The sequence below is a fragment of the Coloeus monedula genome (assembly GCF_965178545.1).
Source record: "Coloeus monedula genome assembly, chromosome: 1".
Classification (NCBI taxonomy): Eukaryota; Metazoa; Chordata; class Aves; order Passeriformes; family Corvidae; genus Coloeus; species Coloeus monedula.
In genome coordinates this window covers 62569317-62586187 of record NC_138781.1, presented here as the reverse complement: position 1 = coordinate 62586187, position 16871 = coordinate 62569317, and the positions used below count along the sequence as shown (strand labels likewise).

Below are 16871 nucleotides of genomic sequence, written 5' to 3'. Positions count from 1 at the left end.
CAGGGACTGATGAAAATCTGAGTAAATAAGTCTGTGGCAGGTAGGGATCACCTATTGCCAATTCATGGGGTTTATATAAGTTTGCAAACATTTCAAAATACCAACTATGATTTGCCCAGCTACATAATTCTGATGTAGTTTTGCTAAAATCGCAAAAAAGGTGTAGAATGAAGTACTTGTAGAGAGTAACACATATGACAATTTGGTGTATGTACATACACCTGGGAGTAAGTTAAACTAGTTTATTTGTCTGTTTGTCTCGACTAATATTCAAATAACAGGTCACGCACCTATCTAGCTGGCAGTTTTCCTAGATTCTGTGTTCTTATTCTGTCTAGAAGCTCCTGAGCTGAATGAAGTGCCTAGCTCCTTGTCCTCCTTTTCTAAACAGTCTGCAAGGATTGTTCATTTAGCTGCCTCTCAGTAACTGCTAATGTGCCTGAGGTGTTTAAAAGAGTTTTCCATGTCTTGTCTTTGACACTTTTTGTATTCCTGGAATGAGTGGTTAATAATCCTGTAATAGACGTGATCAAGTAAATAGTAAATATTCAGCAATAACAGTAAGCACCCGCTAAAGTAACTGATCTTAGAAATTGACAAATTACTTAATACCTGATGATATTGGGCCTTACATAATTGCAGCTCTCATACCTTGGAGGAGTCAGATTGGTGGCATTTCCAAGGTCCACTCCAGAGGAGGCCGTTCTTACAGTGACAAGACACTCTTCTCTTGGCACAAGTTCAAAGTTCTCTAAAAAGAGAAGTATCTGTTTTGCACTGGTTAGCAGCCCTGGCCTGCTGCAGTGGCACACACATGCTGTGCCAGTTGCAGGAGTGGTGAAGCTGTTTTCCCTCTCTATGCTGGGAGTTCTGGGATACATTGAGACAGCTAGAGCTTTAGATCTCCTGCAGCAGACAGCATCTCACCTGTAGGTCTGAAGGCAGTGACATAACTAGACAACCTTTCATAAGTCAATGATTTAAATGTCATTTTCATTGATTTGCAAAGGGTACCACACAAACTCCCAAAATCAGTGCTGTTTCAACCTGTTTCTGTTAACTGACCCTGTGCATATCACTGGTTACAGTGCTGGAAAATCTATTCTTTCTAGACGAATTTTGAAGGTCAGCACATGGCAGTGTGCTGGAGTGCCTGGAGTGCACTGTGCCACAGGGCATCCTGGAGTGCCTGTGCCACAGGGCATCACTCTCAGAAAAGCTGCTGGCTCACAGAAGCAGCTTCACCTAATTCCTTTGGCTCGATGTAATGAGAAGGCACAAAGTGGGCAACATAGTGATTGAGAGGGGGAAGTAGATGGTGTAGATTGGCATAAAGGCAGTCTGGTGGCACCATTTCTGTTACACACAGTCGGGATATTGACGTTCCATAAGGTTATTTCTAGACATGCTGACATTTGCTTGTTACAGGTGTCATTATACAGACGTGGATTCTTAACCGCTACAGAACTGTCCAGTTGGAGATAATAGACCAGGTGGTGATGTCTTATGGTGGACTACGTGGAGCCGTTGCTTTTGCTCTTGTTGCACTTCTGGATAAGGATAAAGTGAAAGAGAGAAACCTGTTCGTCAGCACAACTATTATTGTTGTGTTTTTTACTGTTATTTTCCAGGTAACTTAACTTCGTAAGCACGCTTTTTGCAAGGAGAAGGAGTCCCCCAAAAGTACTGAATGCTTAAAGCAGTTCTCAGCTGAAGGTTGCATATTGATTCACTGAACCGAAAGCATAATTGAATTTGTAATTTTAGTAACAAAGATCCTATTTTATGTTTTCATATGGGACCACATGGGGCAAAACACAATTTCCTCTGTGCTAAAAATTGTTCAGTCTTAGCTGCTTGGTATTAATAGTGCCAAGTTAATATCTGATTAAACATCCTTCACCTCATGTGAATAACTATAGGGAACAGTGCTTTTAATGGGCAGATACAGTCATTAAGCTGATCTACCTGAGCCTCAGTCCTTGTTTTAAAATATAGCAGTAAGCAGTGGGACAAGAAAGTATTTAACATCCAAACAAAATAGCATTTTCTGGATGAAAACCAGTAATTTATATGAAAATATGTCAATAGACACCAGCTTGCAATTTTTTCTGAAATGTGTTACAGGAAGCTTAATTGTGTTCACAAACTCCTGAAATGTGGAGAAAATACCCCATTCAATGGCATAGGAAATACTTCTACTCTTCCACTACCTTATTTTTCCTATAGATTATATATTTTTCCACTGTTGTCTTTTCAAACCTTTGTAACAGAAGCTGAGGGTACTGCATTATTTTATTTTCTAGAAGGAATAAAAATCAACTGAGAAAGTACGAGAACCACCATATAACACACAAATATGCTTTATTTCTGTTTCACTGGCTGAAGGAAAGTCTAAGAAAACTTCCAAGTATTTATTGTCATGTTTCAATCCTTAGGGACTGACTATCAAACCTTTGGTACAGTGGCTGAAAGTGAAGAAAACTGAACACAGAGAACCAAAACTGAATGAGAAACTTCATGGCAGAGTAAGATATTTAAAAAAAAAAACCCCATGGTATCTTTTGGATTTTTAGAGCACCTTAAGAGAAAACAAAATTGTTAGTGAAAATGTATTTTTTTGGATGGGAGCGGGCTATCAAATTTCAAGAGCAAAATCCTTCAAACATTTCAAAAGTTATTTTTAAGTTGCTGTTTGGTTTGAGTCCTGTGAGAGGGTATTCATATGAAAGATCTGGTCTTTTACTTGAGAATTCAATGGGGCTGGGAGTCCTGGGGGAAGAGCACAAATGGAATATGCTTCTTTCTCTTCATCTAAAAGAAGAGAATGATTGATGAATGCTAGGGCAAAGCATGTCCAAGTAAACTTATTTTTTCCTTCTTAAAAACTGTTGATTTTTGGAAAAGGTATGAAGGCAGGTTTTGTAGCCTGCATATTACATAGAAAGATAGTTCATTGCCCAGTACCGAATAATTGTAAAATGAAATTGCAGATTAATGAGAACAGTTTTAATTCAGCGTGAATGTTGTGTGTCCCTGGATTTCTTTACCCTTTTAGAATATTTTGAAACAAAGTCTCTTCTAATTCACTTTCACACCCCATTATAAAGTTTTTATGCAGTAAAAGAAAACATAAATTTTCAATATAAATATAGGTTAAAGGATGGAAGATTATATGACATTACAGAGTCATCAAGGTTGGAAGAGACCTTCAAGAACATCTAGTCCAACCATCAATCCAGCACCACCTTAGTCAGCCCTAAACCCTATCCCCAAGTGCCACATCCAGACAGCTCTTGACTTCCAGAGACAGTGACTCCACCACCTCCCTGGGCAATTTATTCCAGAGCCTACCACTCTTTCAGTGAAAACTTTTTTTATGATTATCTAATCTGAACCTCCCCTGGCACAACTGAGGGTCATTTCTTCTTTTCCTTTCACTTGAGACATGGCAGAAGAGAGTGACCCCCACTTTACTCCTTCCAGGTAGTCGTAGAGAGTGAAAAGGTCTCCCCTGAGCCTCCTTTTCTTCAGGCTTAACAACCTCAGCTCCCCCAGCTGCTCCTCACAGGACTTGTGTCCCAGACCCTTTGCCAGCTTCATTGCCCTTTTCTGGACATGCTCCAGCGCCTCAATGTCCTTTCTGAAGTGAGGGGTCCAGAACTGGACACAGGACTAGAGATACAGCATCACCAGTGCCAAATATCAGCCAAGTTGTTCCAAACCTAGCATCTATATATTCTGCAGTAATCATTCAGAGTGAAATGTTAATAACCATCCACAGAAAAAGGCCAAACTGTACCTGCAGTTGCCTTGGTTTGAATCAAGAATTATAAGCTTCCAGATTTCGATTAGCCATCTAATATACTCAGTATGAAATTTTGCCCTGGATATTAAAAGAATGGTGTCTACTTCTACTCTGAGGGGAGTATGAACTCCTGAAACATCTAAAAAGAATCACTGGGGAAATTGTTCAATTGAAATAATCACCTACACTAATAGTGGCAGATGTACTTCATAGGGCAGAAATGGATGGTAAAATGAGTCCCTAAAAAGTTTTAAAATTGAATGTTAAAATGGAAGTTTATAGTACCTTCTCCTTGAGACACTTGTAATTCAAGAATACTTAGTGAATTTATAAAGAACTGGTTAGAAAGTTCAGGACCTTTGAAGAAAAGCTTATAGTAGCTGATACTTCTGTAAATGGGAAAAAAAAAATTTTAACAGCCATAAAATTATTCTGCATAGTTACCTGGTCTAATTTGAAATAAATTGAGCTATTTTCTAGTTATGCTTTTTTATTTCTGTAAAGATATTAATTCCACTCTCACTTTCCTAGGCCTTTGATCATATTCTTTCTGCTATAGAGGACATTTCTGGACAAATAGGGCATCATTATCTGAGAGACAAGTAAGTAGTAACTAATTTGTAATCTCGAAATACTGCTAGGAAATATTATCTGTACATTGTAACTTTTTAAGCCTGTGAGCTTAGGGAAAGCAAGGATGTTAAATGTAGTTTAAGAGGTTACATACTGAAAATACTGGAAATACAGCAAATGTCAAAGCAGTGTATTTTTGTCCCCTTACACAACTAGAATCTTTACTTTCTCTCCCACAGTTCAGATTATTCCTTTGCAGGTGCCTCAGTTCACATACAGGGGTGTTCTCTCAAGATTAGAGAATTGACTATTTGCACAAGTTTTCACCTAGAACATTAATGTTGGTTTTTCTTTGTAATACTACATTTCATGAACACTATTTATGTGTGGAGGCACTGAAAAACCTCACCTACAAATATGCTAGCTGTTTATCCTATTTCTACAAGGATGTGTTCAACAACTCTCAAAGTGATGGCAGAGGGTGCTTTGAAAATACTCTGACAGTTTCAGCCTATTAGCCTGAAACCAATAATGAACCCTCCCCTCTGTTTGTAGTTGATTCGTCTTGAGAGAAGCAGAATTACTCAGTTGAAAGATACACCATTTCCTTTAAAGTACATGTGAAGAGTTACCCCTGTGATGGGCACACTTCCATACCTAGATGAATAAATGGGGAAAAAAGGACATTAAATCTGGACATCCTTAAGAGTGTTCTTTGAAGTTAGGCCATTCTCTCCCTGGAGTTAGGTCATTTCATAGGTGCAGACAGTCACAGTTTTGACCTGCTAACCTCTTGCTGGCTCAACATGCCAATTCCAATCCAAAAGTCATGTGGTTGTGTTAGCTTTCTGCAGAGCACTCCCCTAACCCTTTCTTAGAAGCTGAGTCTATTAGCTTAGGTTTAGCATTATACTCATGCAATACAATACAACTCCTAGGCTGGAGCTAGCTTGTACAGGAACTCAAGTAGAATTCCTCACCTGCATCCAGTTAGAGACAACCTACTTCCTTTCCTTTTGCTCTTCATTCATTTATGCAGTGAAGAATTTTCCTGAGGCACTCCACACAGAACATCTTCTTTCTTTTGGTCTAAGTTTGCAGTTTAATTTTGGGGAATAAATTTGAGTAGGCTATATATAATACAGGTGAATACATCTCGTGTTTTGATATATTGCCTCAAAGATGGAGCTATATTTTTAAAGTGGCAGATTAGTGTGTGATTTCTTGCATGTCAGACAGTAATCCCCTTGAGTAAGAACAGAAGGAGTAGCTTACTGTAGATTCATGGTTGAGTGTGTGGTTTGATGACTAATGTATTTTGAATGAGACCATCTTAAGCCTGCTTTTTGGACTCTATGTACATGAAAGTGCTGCTTCCATAAGGAAATGGCAGCCCCTAGCATCCTCACTGATGGGTTGAGATGTGGCAGCCTGAATTACAGCCTGCTGGTCAGCTGTTCTGGCTAGAGAAGAGGAATAGTTATCAATTATGTGAATAATATTTAATACAAAAGGGTTTAAGCAATCTGAATCAAAAGTTGTAAACTCAAAATGGCCATTGGGCAAGATGGATAAAGTCACTCTGAGCAATAGTCTCCAGAGCTGCCTCATGCCCTTCAGATGAAGTGTCGAGGAAGTTAGAAGAAAGTACAACAGCCTTTATCTTCTGAACCCTAAACATGACAGGGCAGATACCCTACTATCAGACAATCTTGGAAGTGTAAATCATTGAAAATACACATGGCTACTATCCCTCAGAGCAGAGAACATCAGTGGCATGAATAAGGCCCTCTTGTAGAACTTCTGGAAGGGCACTGCTACTCTGAACTCATTTTCTGGTCTGGCTGTCCTACAATAGAGCTGGGGAAAAGAAGATCACTTTCCCAAGGAGGGACAAAAATTAAATATAATCAGAAGTGGAAAAAAAAGGTAACATGATCTCCCAAAGTATAAAATGTGTGGCTGACTCTGAAATGGGATACTGTAATCATAGCACTCTTGCAGCAGTGTTGGGTAAGTGAACTGATTAAATGCTTTGTGACAGCTGCGTAAGTCTGTACCAGGCTTTTCCTTAACTTTCTTTATGCTAATTGAAAAGCTTCAAGACACAAATCCCTCGCATTCCTCTGTTCACCATCTTTTTCAAAGTGTTTAGCTCAAAAAATATCATTTATGCTAAATTAAAAATGCTTTGAAACTAAAATTGCTTGTTGCCATTAACACAGTTTGTTTAAATTATCAGGTGGTCCAATTTTGATAGGAAATTCCTCAGAAAAATACTGATGAGAAGGTCTGCCCAAAAATCAAGAGACCAAATCCTTAATGTTTTCCATGAGCTCAACTTGAAGGATGCAATTAGCTATGTTGCTGAGGTACTTATGAAAACTTGTTGACATATTATAGCATCATTTGGAATTTGATTTTTTTAAATTTATAATATAACCTAAAGTTGATATATTTCAGGAGATGCCTATAGAAAAACTATTTCCATCTCTGCTCTGCTTTTTTTTTTTTTTTTTAATGTGTTTTGAGTGTCAGTATTGCCTGTTTGAGAACTACTCTCAGTATTGTGCCTGATTGCCAAATACTAGCATATTGTACTTAATGTCAGTGTACATTTCTGTTGGATTTTACTGAAGATCTTTGTTTCTATATTCATTACATGAAAAGGATACTGGAATTCTGGAGGGACGCTGTCTTTCTAAATGTGTCAACAGAGTCTGGCTCCTGCAGGGTAGTGGTTCTATGTGATGATGAATCTGATTTGAGGAAGCTCTCTTCTAAACGATGTGCATATGTGGCCAAAGTATGGGACTGCTAATCTCAGTCTGCCAGATCATTGGAACACACAAACACACACACAAAAAAAAAAGGGAACATAACTTTAATTCAATGGAATCATAACCCCCACAATTCAATAATTAGGGTTAAATATACTACAAATATCAAATGCAATTAAAGAATTGTAAAGTTAGGGAAACATCAGACTTGCAACAGGAGAAATTTTGAAAGGAGAAGGGAAGAAAGTTTCTGACCTTCTGCAGGAGCACCATTCCCAGACCAGAGCAGTGTTGCCACATTTTGTAAGAATTCCTAATTTTTCCAGTAGGAAACTAGTCACCTTAGTTCAAACGGCCACAAATGTGCAGTATTGATACAGTGTAAAGAATAGATTTAAATGGAATAATTTTAGAAGTGATCTTTGAAATTATAATCTATCCATGCCCATAATCTTGAGTTGAACTAATCTTCACAGTTAGGTGATATATCAGTTAATTTCTTTAATTTAAATAAAAAGCTATTACTATGATTTATACTACTACTACTACTACTACTACTGGTAAGATTTTTTTTCTTTTTTTGAAAATGAGCTACAGCCAGGCAGTCTTCTTCCAAGAAAAAATATAATTTTGGAGATTGAATTCAGAAATTATGTTAGTATGAAAGATGGAGAATAGTTCACAAGGCAAGATTGAGATTTTTTTAAATTATCCATTTGGTTTTCAGACCATCTGAGCTCAAGAACTAATTTTCTTTCTTGTGATACTTTCTGGGTCACACCTCAGAGGAAGAAAGTTGGATAATGACTTTGATGCGGCTGACCATGAAACTCATGTTCAGATTCATTGCTGAATCTGTTCAGTAGATTTGTTACAGTGTTTCTTCTCTTTAACAGATGCAAAGGGCTTTATAGATCACTAACACATGCAGATTTAGGATCAGAATTTTTATCCAACAATATCTTTGATCCCATATAGTAAAGACAGATTACGTTAGATTATTAATTTTTTAGGAGATGAAACACAAGGGAACTGCCTTTTGTTACCTTAGTCCAAATGCTATTTGTGTATATTGTTTCTTGCAGATAAATTATATTGTGCAGATGTGTACTGATCTGATAATAATAGACAAAGAAATTGAAAATCTCCAAGTTCTACAGAAGTTTTGTAACATATTTTCTTCCAGCAGAAATTAATTATGAGTTGTGAATCCTAAAGTCATTTCACCTTTCTCACTTTAATATTTGGTTCAGTGACACACTGCTTTAACAACTTTTTCTTCACTTCTCAAATATATCTTTGAACTAAATATCTGTGAATTACAAGCTGACATTGAAATTGAAGATATTTCTTCCAGGACAAGTAAAGACCTGCCTCTCCCAGCTACTCACTCTCTTCTTACTTGCAAGAAACTGAGGAGTTTAAAAATGATTTTATATCTTTTTCTTTGTTCAGCTCTGCTGTTATGCTGAATCTGTACAATAAATAGGAGTTGAGAGAGTTCAGTCTCAATCTAAGTAAAATCTTTACAGTTCAGAAGGGAGAACCTCAGCCAAGAAAAATGAAAATAATCCACAGCAACTGAACAGAAGTGACTTAAAATACTCATGGTTTATAACTTGTTCTGGCTAAAATTCCTTCACTGATGATATGGTATGATGTATGTATAAAACATTCGACTTGATTTGAAAAGAAAGTCAGGTTCACTTAAGAAAATGGATTGGGATGATGTTCTTCCAGAATTCAATTTTATTAATCTCAAGTTTTCTGCCTGCAGAGGCCAGAGTATATTTCTTAAGCCCATTGGTAGCCCACATAGTGTGATACATATGTGGGCTACCACAGCAAAAGAAAGCATTTATTTGGTTTGTTCCACGAATATGAAAATGTAAAGGGAACACAGTACAGTTAAAGTTGGAGAAATGTAGATAAAATCTCTGTTCTGCAAGGGAGATGATTTTCTTGATTATTACTGTTTTAAATGTAGACACCTGCTATGTGATTTCTCTCTGCTGTGATTCAAAACCATAGATGGTTTCAGCCTGTGTAACCACAATGTCACTCAACAGACACTTTTTAGCTAAACAGGAGATTACTTAAGGTGTAGGGAAAACTATGAAGATGTAAAACTGAGTTTTTCCAGCAGTTCACTTCTGTGACACTAGTTTTAGAACGGAAAGAAAATCTCATCTCTTCAATATCTCATCTTGCCATGCTACAACCTCTTTCTAATAGTCTTGTAGACTTCTATCACCACTTAATATTTGCTGCTTCCAGTCTGGTAGAGAACAGAAAACTTAGTGCTGTGTCTGAAAATGCTTCTGATAGTGTAGTGATGTGTTGATACATGAACATCTATATGTATATCCCTATGGACTTGGCTTGCAACATTGTACAAAGTAAAATTGCAAATCTATTGAGGCACAAGAAAGCATTCACCTTTTCAAAATCAATTTATAAGACTGCAATAGGTTTTCTTGTTGCTTTGTTTGTTGGGATAATGACACTCAACGTAAAGAAACCATAAAACCAAAAAATGGTTTTTATCTGTTACAACTCCTCCAATGCTTCTTGTGCCATTTGCATAAATACAGTCTCACAAATTACCTGTATTCTGATACACATTTTGCCCTAGGTGTTTACAGCTGTAATATGTCTTGTTTCTTTCCATGACCAGGGAGAACGTAGAGGTTCACTGGCATTTATTCGTTCTCCAAGTACAGACAACATGGTAAATGTGGATTTCAGCACTCCACTCCCGAGCACTGTGGAAAGCTCTGTCTCCTATTTACTGTAAGTAATGTGGACTGACGGGGTGGTATATGAGAGGAAATCGAAACACTCCTAAAAAACTGAAAAATGCAAATTACAGGGGCTTCAGTCACTATTTTTTGAACTTTAATTAATATTTTCTCCCACAGAAAATGGGTATATATGGATTTATATAGTTGTATTTTACACACAATTTTTTTCAGTAAAGGCTGGTAAGATGAAGCAGACATCCACATTAGAGTTGTTTCATTTGCCTTTGGTTCACCCACTATTATATATAGGGCTAGATGCTATTTCTGTGTCTGGTCCAGAAAAAGTAAGGAGAGAGGCAAGGAAAATAATTGCCCCTTCTTTAACTTTTTGATGAATCTGTCACTGAACAGACCATGTGTCATGTAAACTGTGAAATTAATTAATACTACATCCCCCGGAAAGACAAAAACCAATAATCTTTTCACATTTCCCATAAGGCATTTGCTCACTCATTGTCATTTAGCCAGTTCTTAGTCTTCCTTTTTTTTTCTTTTTAAACTTCATCTTCTCTTCTCCATTTCATTCCTTGTCTTCCTGGTTTTTTTTCCTTCCTCTTCAGCAATCACTGATTTTAAAAACCACTGCTTGTGTTTTTCTTCAGGAGAGAAAAAGCTGGACCTGTTTGCCTTGACATGCAAGCTTTAGAGCAGAGGAGGAAAAGTATCCGGGACACAGAAGATACCCTCGCTCATCACACCCTACAACAGTACCTGTATAAGCCCAGGCAGGAGGTGAGTGCAAAAGGCTAGCATTGGACTGTTTTCCAATCTAAAACTAGGACGAAATAGGAACCAAAGCTTGCGAGTGAAACTCAGAAGGAGAGAACCCACTGCAGAATCTACACGCTTGAGGAAGACAGGCTCTTTGTGTGATTTCTCATTTAAAAACATGCCTTTTTAGAAGAACTAGTACCTTTGAAATCACTGGGGCCAGTGGAATGCAGAACTGTGTCCAGCAAAGGTTCTGATCAGGATTAAATGAACTGAAGTGATTGAGACACATATAGGGAGAGGCTTACTTTGAATGACAGTCCACTCATACTCACTTAAAATTCCTGGACTTGTTTAATGAAGAAGAAAAAAAAATAGGAGTTTCATTAATGCCTTCAGAGTAGTCTTTAGTTCATTCTTTCTTATGGAGTTGTTTACATTTTCATGACACTGATTGAATGCATTGATTCAGGGCTTTCATTTGTATTTCTAAATAAATGAATATTGTCTTCCCTTCCTGGCCACAGCACAAACACCTGTACAGTCGACATGAGATCATGCACAGTGAAGATGACAAACAAGACAAGGAGATTTTCCATAGGACAATGAGGAAGCGCTTAGAATCTTTCAAGAGTACCAAACTAGGAATAAACCATTCCAAGAAGCTCAATAAAATCCACAAACGAGACCGGGGCCAAAAAAGGGTAAAATACTTTCACAAGGAGCCAGACGTAGCCACCTATTATGCAAACTTATGGGTGGGAAGGGCAGGGAGGACTCTGAAGGGTCCTATGGTCCTGCATTTATCTCTATCCTATAAAACTTCATGAACTCAGAGGAACTAAGCAAGAAGAGATTAAACTAGGAGGTAACTCAAGGGGCTTCTTCTCACATTCTGCACTTCTCTATGCTTTGGGACTCTTCTTCTGGGTGAGAGACTTCTGATCACTCGAAAAACAACAGACCCTGAACCATGCTACAATGCTGTGGGGAGATTTTGTAGGATAGAGGTAGCAGGGTAGCTCTACAGCATGGAGCATTCAACCAAATTTGTATGAAACTAAGAGGGAACACACAGCATAAAAAGAGCCAAAATTTCTTTTTTTCACCCTGTACACACTACAAGTGTAGGTGGGAAACTAGTGGCATCCATATTGAATCTCAAGCAAAGATTACAATGGATTTCAGGGTTATTCTGCTGGACTCATCATTTCAAAGGGTGTCACTGCCATTGCTATCTGATGACATTAGCATTTTTGGTCACTTTTTGCTTTCTTTTCAGAGAAACAGCAGTGTCATACCAAATGGAAACATTCCTTCAGAAAATCCAGTACAAGATTTTACTTTGAAGGAAAAAGGTAAAAATACTCTTAGACTGTTTTCATTAACTGAATTTTACCAGCTACATTGCCAGTAAAGTATCACTAAAAGATTTTGTGATATGCAACAGCAAATCTGATAGTAAAAAGGTACTTTACTTCTAGTCATGGTTCAGAACTCAGAGTGGTGATCTGCTTCATGCTTAAGTGCAGTGTTTAGAAGTTGTTTTTTTAGGAATCTGGATGACAAACAAAATTTTAATTGGCTTTTTTGCTCACATTTAAAAAATATATTTAAATTCTGTAAACAAAACAATGCAGTAGCTACAATATAAATGAACTTTCAGTTTCTGTTTGGATAAGATACACAGAGCTGCTAACTTTTTTCATCATGGCAGGATATGTCTACCTAGAACATCAGCCATATAAAATTCAGTAGCTGAGATGACATTCTTATCTGAGTTAAAGTCCACTGTTTTAGAAGGGTCTGAATCAGAAGTGAGGCTAAGCAAGCATGATATAACTCAAGGAGGGCGTAGCTTTGGAAGGAAGCCATAGTCAGGTCAGTTCTAGCACCGCTTCATCCTTCATGAACGGATCTATCACATGGGTTAGGCTTGGAAGTATAATTGGAAGTTGACCAGCCTAGGGACTACCCCTAGGAAAAGTTGGTTTTGCATATAAAGCCCCTAATTCTTTCTTGTCTTAGCCATTTTTTGGCATTGATGTCAGGCAAGATGTGATGGGTGCTAAGATGTTTGTTATACAATTATAAAATAATACATGTCACTTCAAAACTGAAATGTGGTTAAATGCCACTGAACTAACTTTATGTTTATGCCTGCAACTCCTTGACCTCAAAGACACCTCAAATAAAATAGAGAGGGATTTATCTTTTCTCAGTAGCTCCAAGCAAACATATTTTTCCTTATGTATCTTCCTTGAATCATTTACCGTTATTTTTGTTTGACTGAGAGGGACAGTACAGGCTGGCTCCCCAAGTGTAATATTCTAGAACTACTTTGCATGGGAAGAGCTTTCCAAATACTTATTAGTAGGTCATTCAATATTGTCTTATTAAAGAACTCTGCATAGAGATGTTATCATCTACTTAAAATCAAAAAAGTTTAATTGGAAGACAGTCTTCCAATTAAAAGTGGTTTAGCAGCTATTGCAAAACTTATTCTACTGCAGTAAAAGCAGCAGTGACCTCATTAAGTTTGAAATTAGTCATGACTAATGCTGACCTGTGTCAAGTGATGAAAATCCTTGTTAAAGATATATTTTTGATAACCATGCCAGGATCAAACCAGCATGTAATAGCATTTTCTATTAGAACTGATACAAATCTCTAATCAAATTGCACTTCCTTTTTTTTTATTTTCTTTTTTTCCCCTCCAGATTTGGAGTTTTCTGAATCAGAAGAAAATAATGATTATGAGACTTTGCATCTAGGCAAAGGAGTTGATTTTCTGGCTAATGTGACGAAACAAAATTTCACAGATACTCCTGCTGGTAAAAATATTTATTACCTACAAAGGTTTTTTTTTTTCCTCAAATATTGCAAAATCTACTAGAAATGCTGATGAGTTAGCCTGGTGTTTTTGTTTGTTTGATTGAGTGATTTTATGTGTTCTATCTGAAAATACATTTGCTTAATATTAATGTTAACATAAAGATTTTTGGATATCTGGAGGTATGGAGAGCATCACATTTGAAACTGATAGAAGTTGTGAACATGACTACCTAAACCAGTTTTAAAGCCACTAAGCATTTTTAGCAACAGAAAATGTTATTTTAGAACTGTCTTATCTCAGAAGACCAGTCAACACTAGTCCTTCGGAATTGTTTTTCACTTGCACTGGAACTTCATTGTGATAAATTTTGTTCTTCTTTTTTCAGGCAAGATCTCTCCTTTTATATTGACACCCCCTTCAGATCCTTACAGGATTATAAAAGTCACTGAAAAGGGCAGATTTACAGCATTTCTGGAGCACTCAATGCCCTTGATTTCCAGCCCTGAAAGGCTCCAAAATTTTAGATTGGAAGCTTATAACTATATATAACAGAAAGCACATCATACCATTTATGGAGCTATAAAATTTAGTATTTCTCTTCAGCACTTCTGTGTTTAAATTTTTCAGCATGCCACTGTATGCTTCATGTGTAACTTGAGGCCTACAGCGAAGAAATACATGTCTGTACTCTTGAGGCAGAGACCCTGAAATGCATTTTACACGTGACACTGTTTCGTGACAAATTCTATGTCTGAGTATGTATAAAGACACCCAGAAATAAGTGGATGGCAAGATGCAAAATATTTATGTAAAAGCTCATCAAACTTGATAACTGTATGAACAGGCTCCTGTATCTTATTTTTGACTATCTTGTGGCCTGCCATAGCTACCTCAAACTCATCTGTTTATGGAATGGTGAAGTTTTTTTATCATTTTTTTCCCATCTCTTATTTCTTTTTTATGGATTTGATTTGAATTTTCTGCAGTGATTTCATGTTGTGCTTTTTTTTTTGCTTAACATTTATGGACTGATTACTTCTTTTATTAATTTTATTTTTTGTCTCCAGATATCCCTAACATAATTGCATGTTCAATGTGACCTCTAATTTTTCTCTTTAATTGAAATCCAATATATATCTAGCAATAACCAAGGTATACGTGTGTGTAATGGTCTGTGTATTGACTTAGTCACATCCATACCGGCGTGTATCTGCCCATTTTTTCCACCAACAGCCCTTCTCCTTCTCTTGCTGTATTATCAAGAAATTATTTTGATTACTTTTATTTGTCACTCGTAATTTTTATTTTTTAGGAATTGATAACCCAGTATTTTCAGCTGATGATGACCAAAGCATCTACATGAAGTTCTCACCATGGTTATCTAGTGAAGATACTGTAGTACCATCTCAAAGGGCCCGAGTGCAGCTCCCATATTCTCCAAACAACTTCAGACGGCTCACTCCAATCCGGCTCAGCAATAAATCAACAGATTCCTTCCTGCTAGCAGATGGCCCAGAGGACCGACCCAGATCTTTTCTCCCAGAATCAACACATATGTAATATTTTAAAAGATATTATCACCTTTATTTTTTAACCAGACTTCTTATCAATCCTGAGAAGTAAACTTATTTTTCTGTTTTTTCTTCTTTCAGAAAATCTCTTCCCTTCCTGATTTCTTTGTACAACTAAACATCTTTTATTTCCCTCCAATTTGATTAACAAAACATCTTTCTATTTTCCTCCTGCAGAAGAGCTGTTCAACTATTTGGGGTCTAATGCCTTGCTACTTTTACAGCAGATAAGAGTCCTTCTTTTTGTTTTCACTTGAATATTTTAAATGCCAAGAAAATAGTATTCCAACTACCAGAATATTGGGCATATGTTTTCAAGAGGCTTCAGGTTTCCTGGTTAGTCAGTCCTAGATGATAAAATTGGTACCTGAATTCCCTAAAAGGAATAAAATTTTTTGACTCTATTGCTAAGAAGCCTTGAGTTAGTTTTGAACATTTGTCCAGATTATTTATCCAGTGTCCAGAAAGCAAAAATGCCCTTCTGCTACAACTACTCAGTGACACTACTGATGTACCAGTAAATTACATAATAAAGGAGTTTAAAATTAATCATGTTTACTAAAATGCATCAAAGTGTCTTTGTGGGGATAATTGCACAACAGTATTGTGGAGGAAATTAGAGCTTTATCCTTAAACTGTGAATTTATTTTAATCCATACTTTATCTTGAAACTAGAAAAAGGCATAGCTTTCTGATGCAGTAAATATCTTGTTGCTTCTAATGTATTAGAGGCTTAAAATTAAATTGACTCTGGGTTTAAATGAATATCGCAGTTGCCCTTTAACTTTTGCTGTGTGTAAATTTTCCACAACATAAAATCAGCCTTCACTTCCATAATCAAGTCAGGCAGTGCTTCAAACGAGGTGGGTCAGGTCCACAGTTCAGATATTATGATTGAATAGAACACAGGGCACTGCAGGGATTGTGCAATGAAACACGAAAGTCAGTGTCATCGTGAATACACTTTTGCGGAATCCATGGTCACAAATGTATATCTTAGTGTCCTTTGTGCATCAACAAAAAAAATAAGTTGAAAGTATTCTGTAGCTGGTTGATGAAACTTTGTTTAGACAAACACCTCAGGCTAAGAGTGAATACTGCTAATTTTGACCTAAGAAGAATTTCACAACCTCTTGAAAAGAAATAGAAAAGGAAGTTCCATTTTTCTTCTGTTCCGGCTTCTGTCTCTTCAGAAGATGTGCTAGTTCAAGGGTAATTAGAGGACACACATCACTACTGGAGTGGCCTGTAGGTCTGTGTTTGGTTTCAGTACTCAGTTCCTTAATGGTGTGTCTTTGTTTATTTTTTAAATGGTGTTTTAACATAAACACTGGATTAATTAAAGGACTATGAATTACAGTCCAATACCCTGATTAAAAGTGTGAACAATGAGCAGCATTCCAAAAGGAAAATTTCACCTTGACACTTATCCACACTGAAATTCTCTTCACTTTTTTTCCCTCACTGAGAACATTGTCAGAGAATATTGACATATGACCTGCAGAACACTTTCTTGCTAACCTATGTTCTTTTTCCCCATTTAATTGCTTTATTTATAATTCAATTTATTATTAGGAAGTGGTATGTGTAAGTTCATCTGTGGGTATCTTTGATATGTCAAAATCACTGGATTTTTGACTGCTGTGTTTCCTAATAAGTGTTTTGCAAAGGTAGATTTCCCAAGCTAATAAGAATAGGATTACTCTCTGAAACAGTCCTCTGAATGATCTCCTTAATAAAATTCTCCCAATAGGAGAATGATACCAAAAATTAAATTAAAAGGTTTTA

The 16871-nt window shown here is 36.8% G+C and overlaps 1 protein-coding gene across 1 annotated transcript in view; it reads left to right on the top strand.

Annotated features, from left to right (window-relative positions):
• SLC9A3 (solute carrier family 9 member A3) overlaps window positions 1-15072 on the top strand; it is a gene marked incomplete at both ends in the record, with an annotated part of 50289 nt that extends 35217 nt beyond the window's left edge. The window contains 10 exons of the mRNA XM_082283896.1: window positions 1429-1631; window positions 2439-2528; window positions 4340-4410; window positions 6624-6753; window positions 9839-9954; window positions 10568-10697; window positions 11204-11380; window positions 11959-12034; window positions 13397-13510; window positions 14825-15072. Of these exons, the coding sequence (XP_082140022.1) occupies window positions 1429-1631; window positions 2439-2528; window positions 4340-4410; window positions 6624-6753; window positions 9839-9954; window positions 10568-10697; window positions 11204-11380; window positions 11959-12034; window positions 13397-13510; window positions 14825-15072 (1355 nt within the window). The remainder of the gene's footprint in view (window positions 1-1428; window positions 1632-2438; window positions 2529-4339; window positions 4411-6623; window positions 6754-9838; window positions 9955-10567; window positions 10698-11203; window positions 11381-11958; window positions 12035-13396; window positions 13511-14824) is intronic.
• Window positions 15073-16871: the final 1799 nt, after the last annotated feature.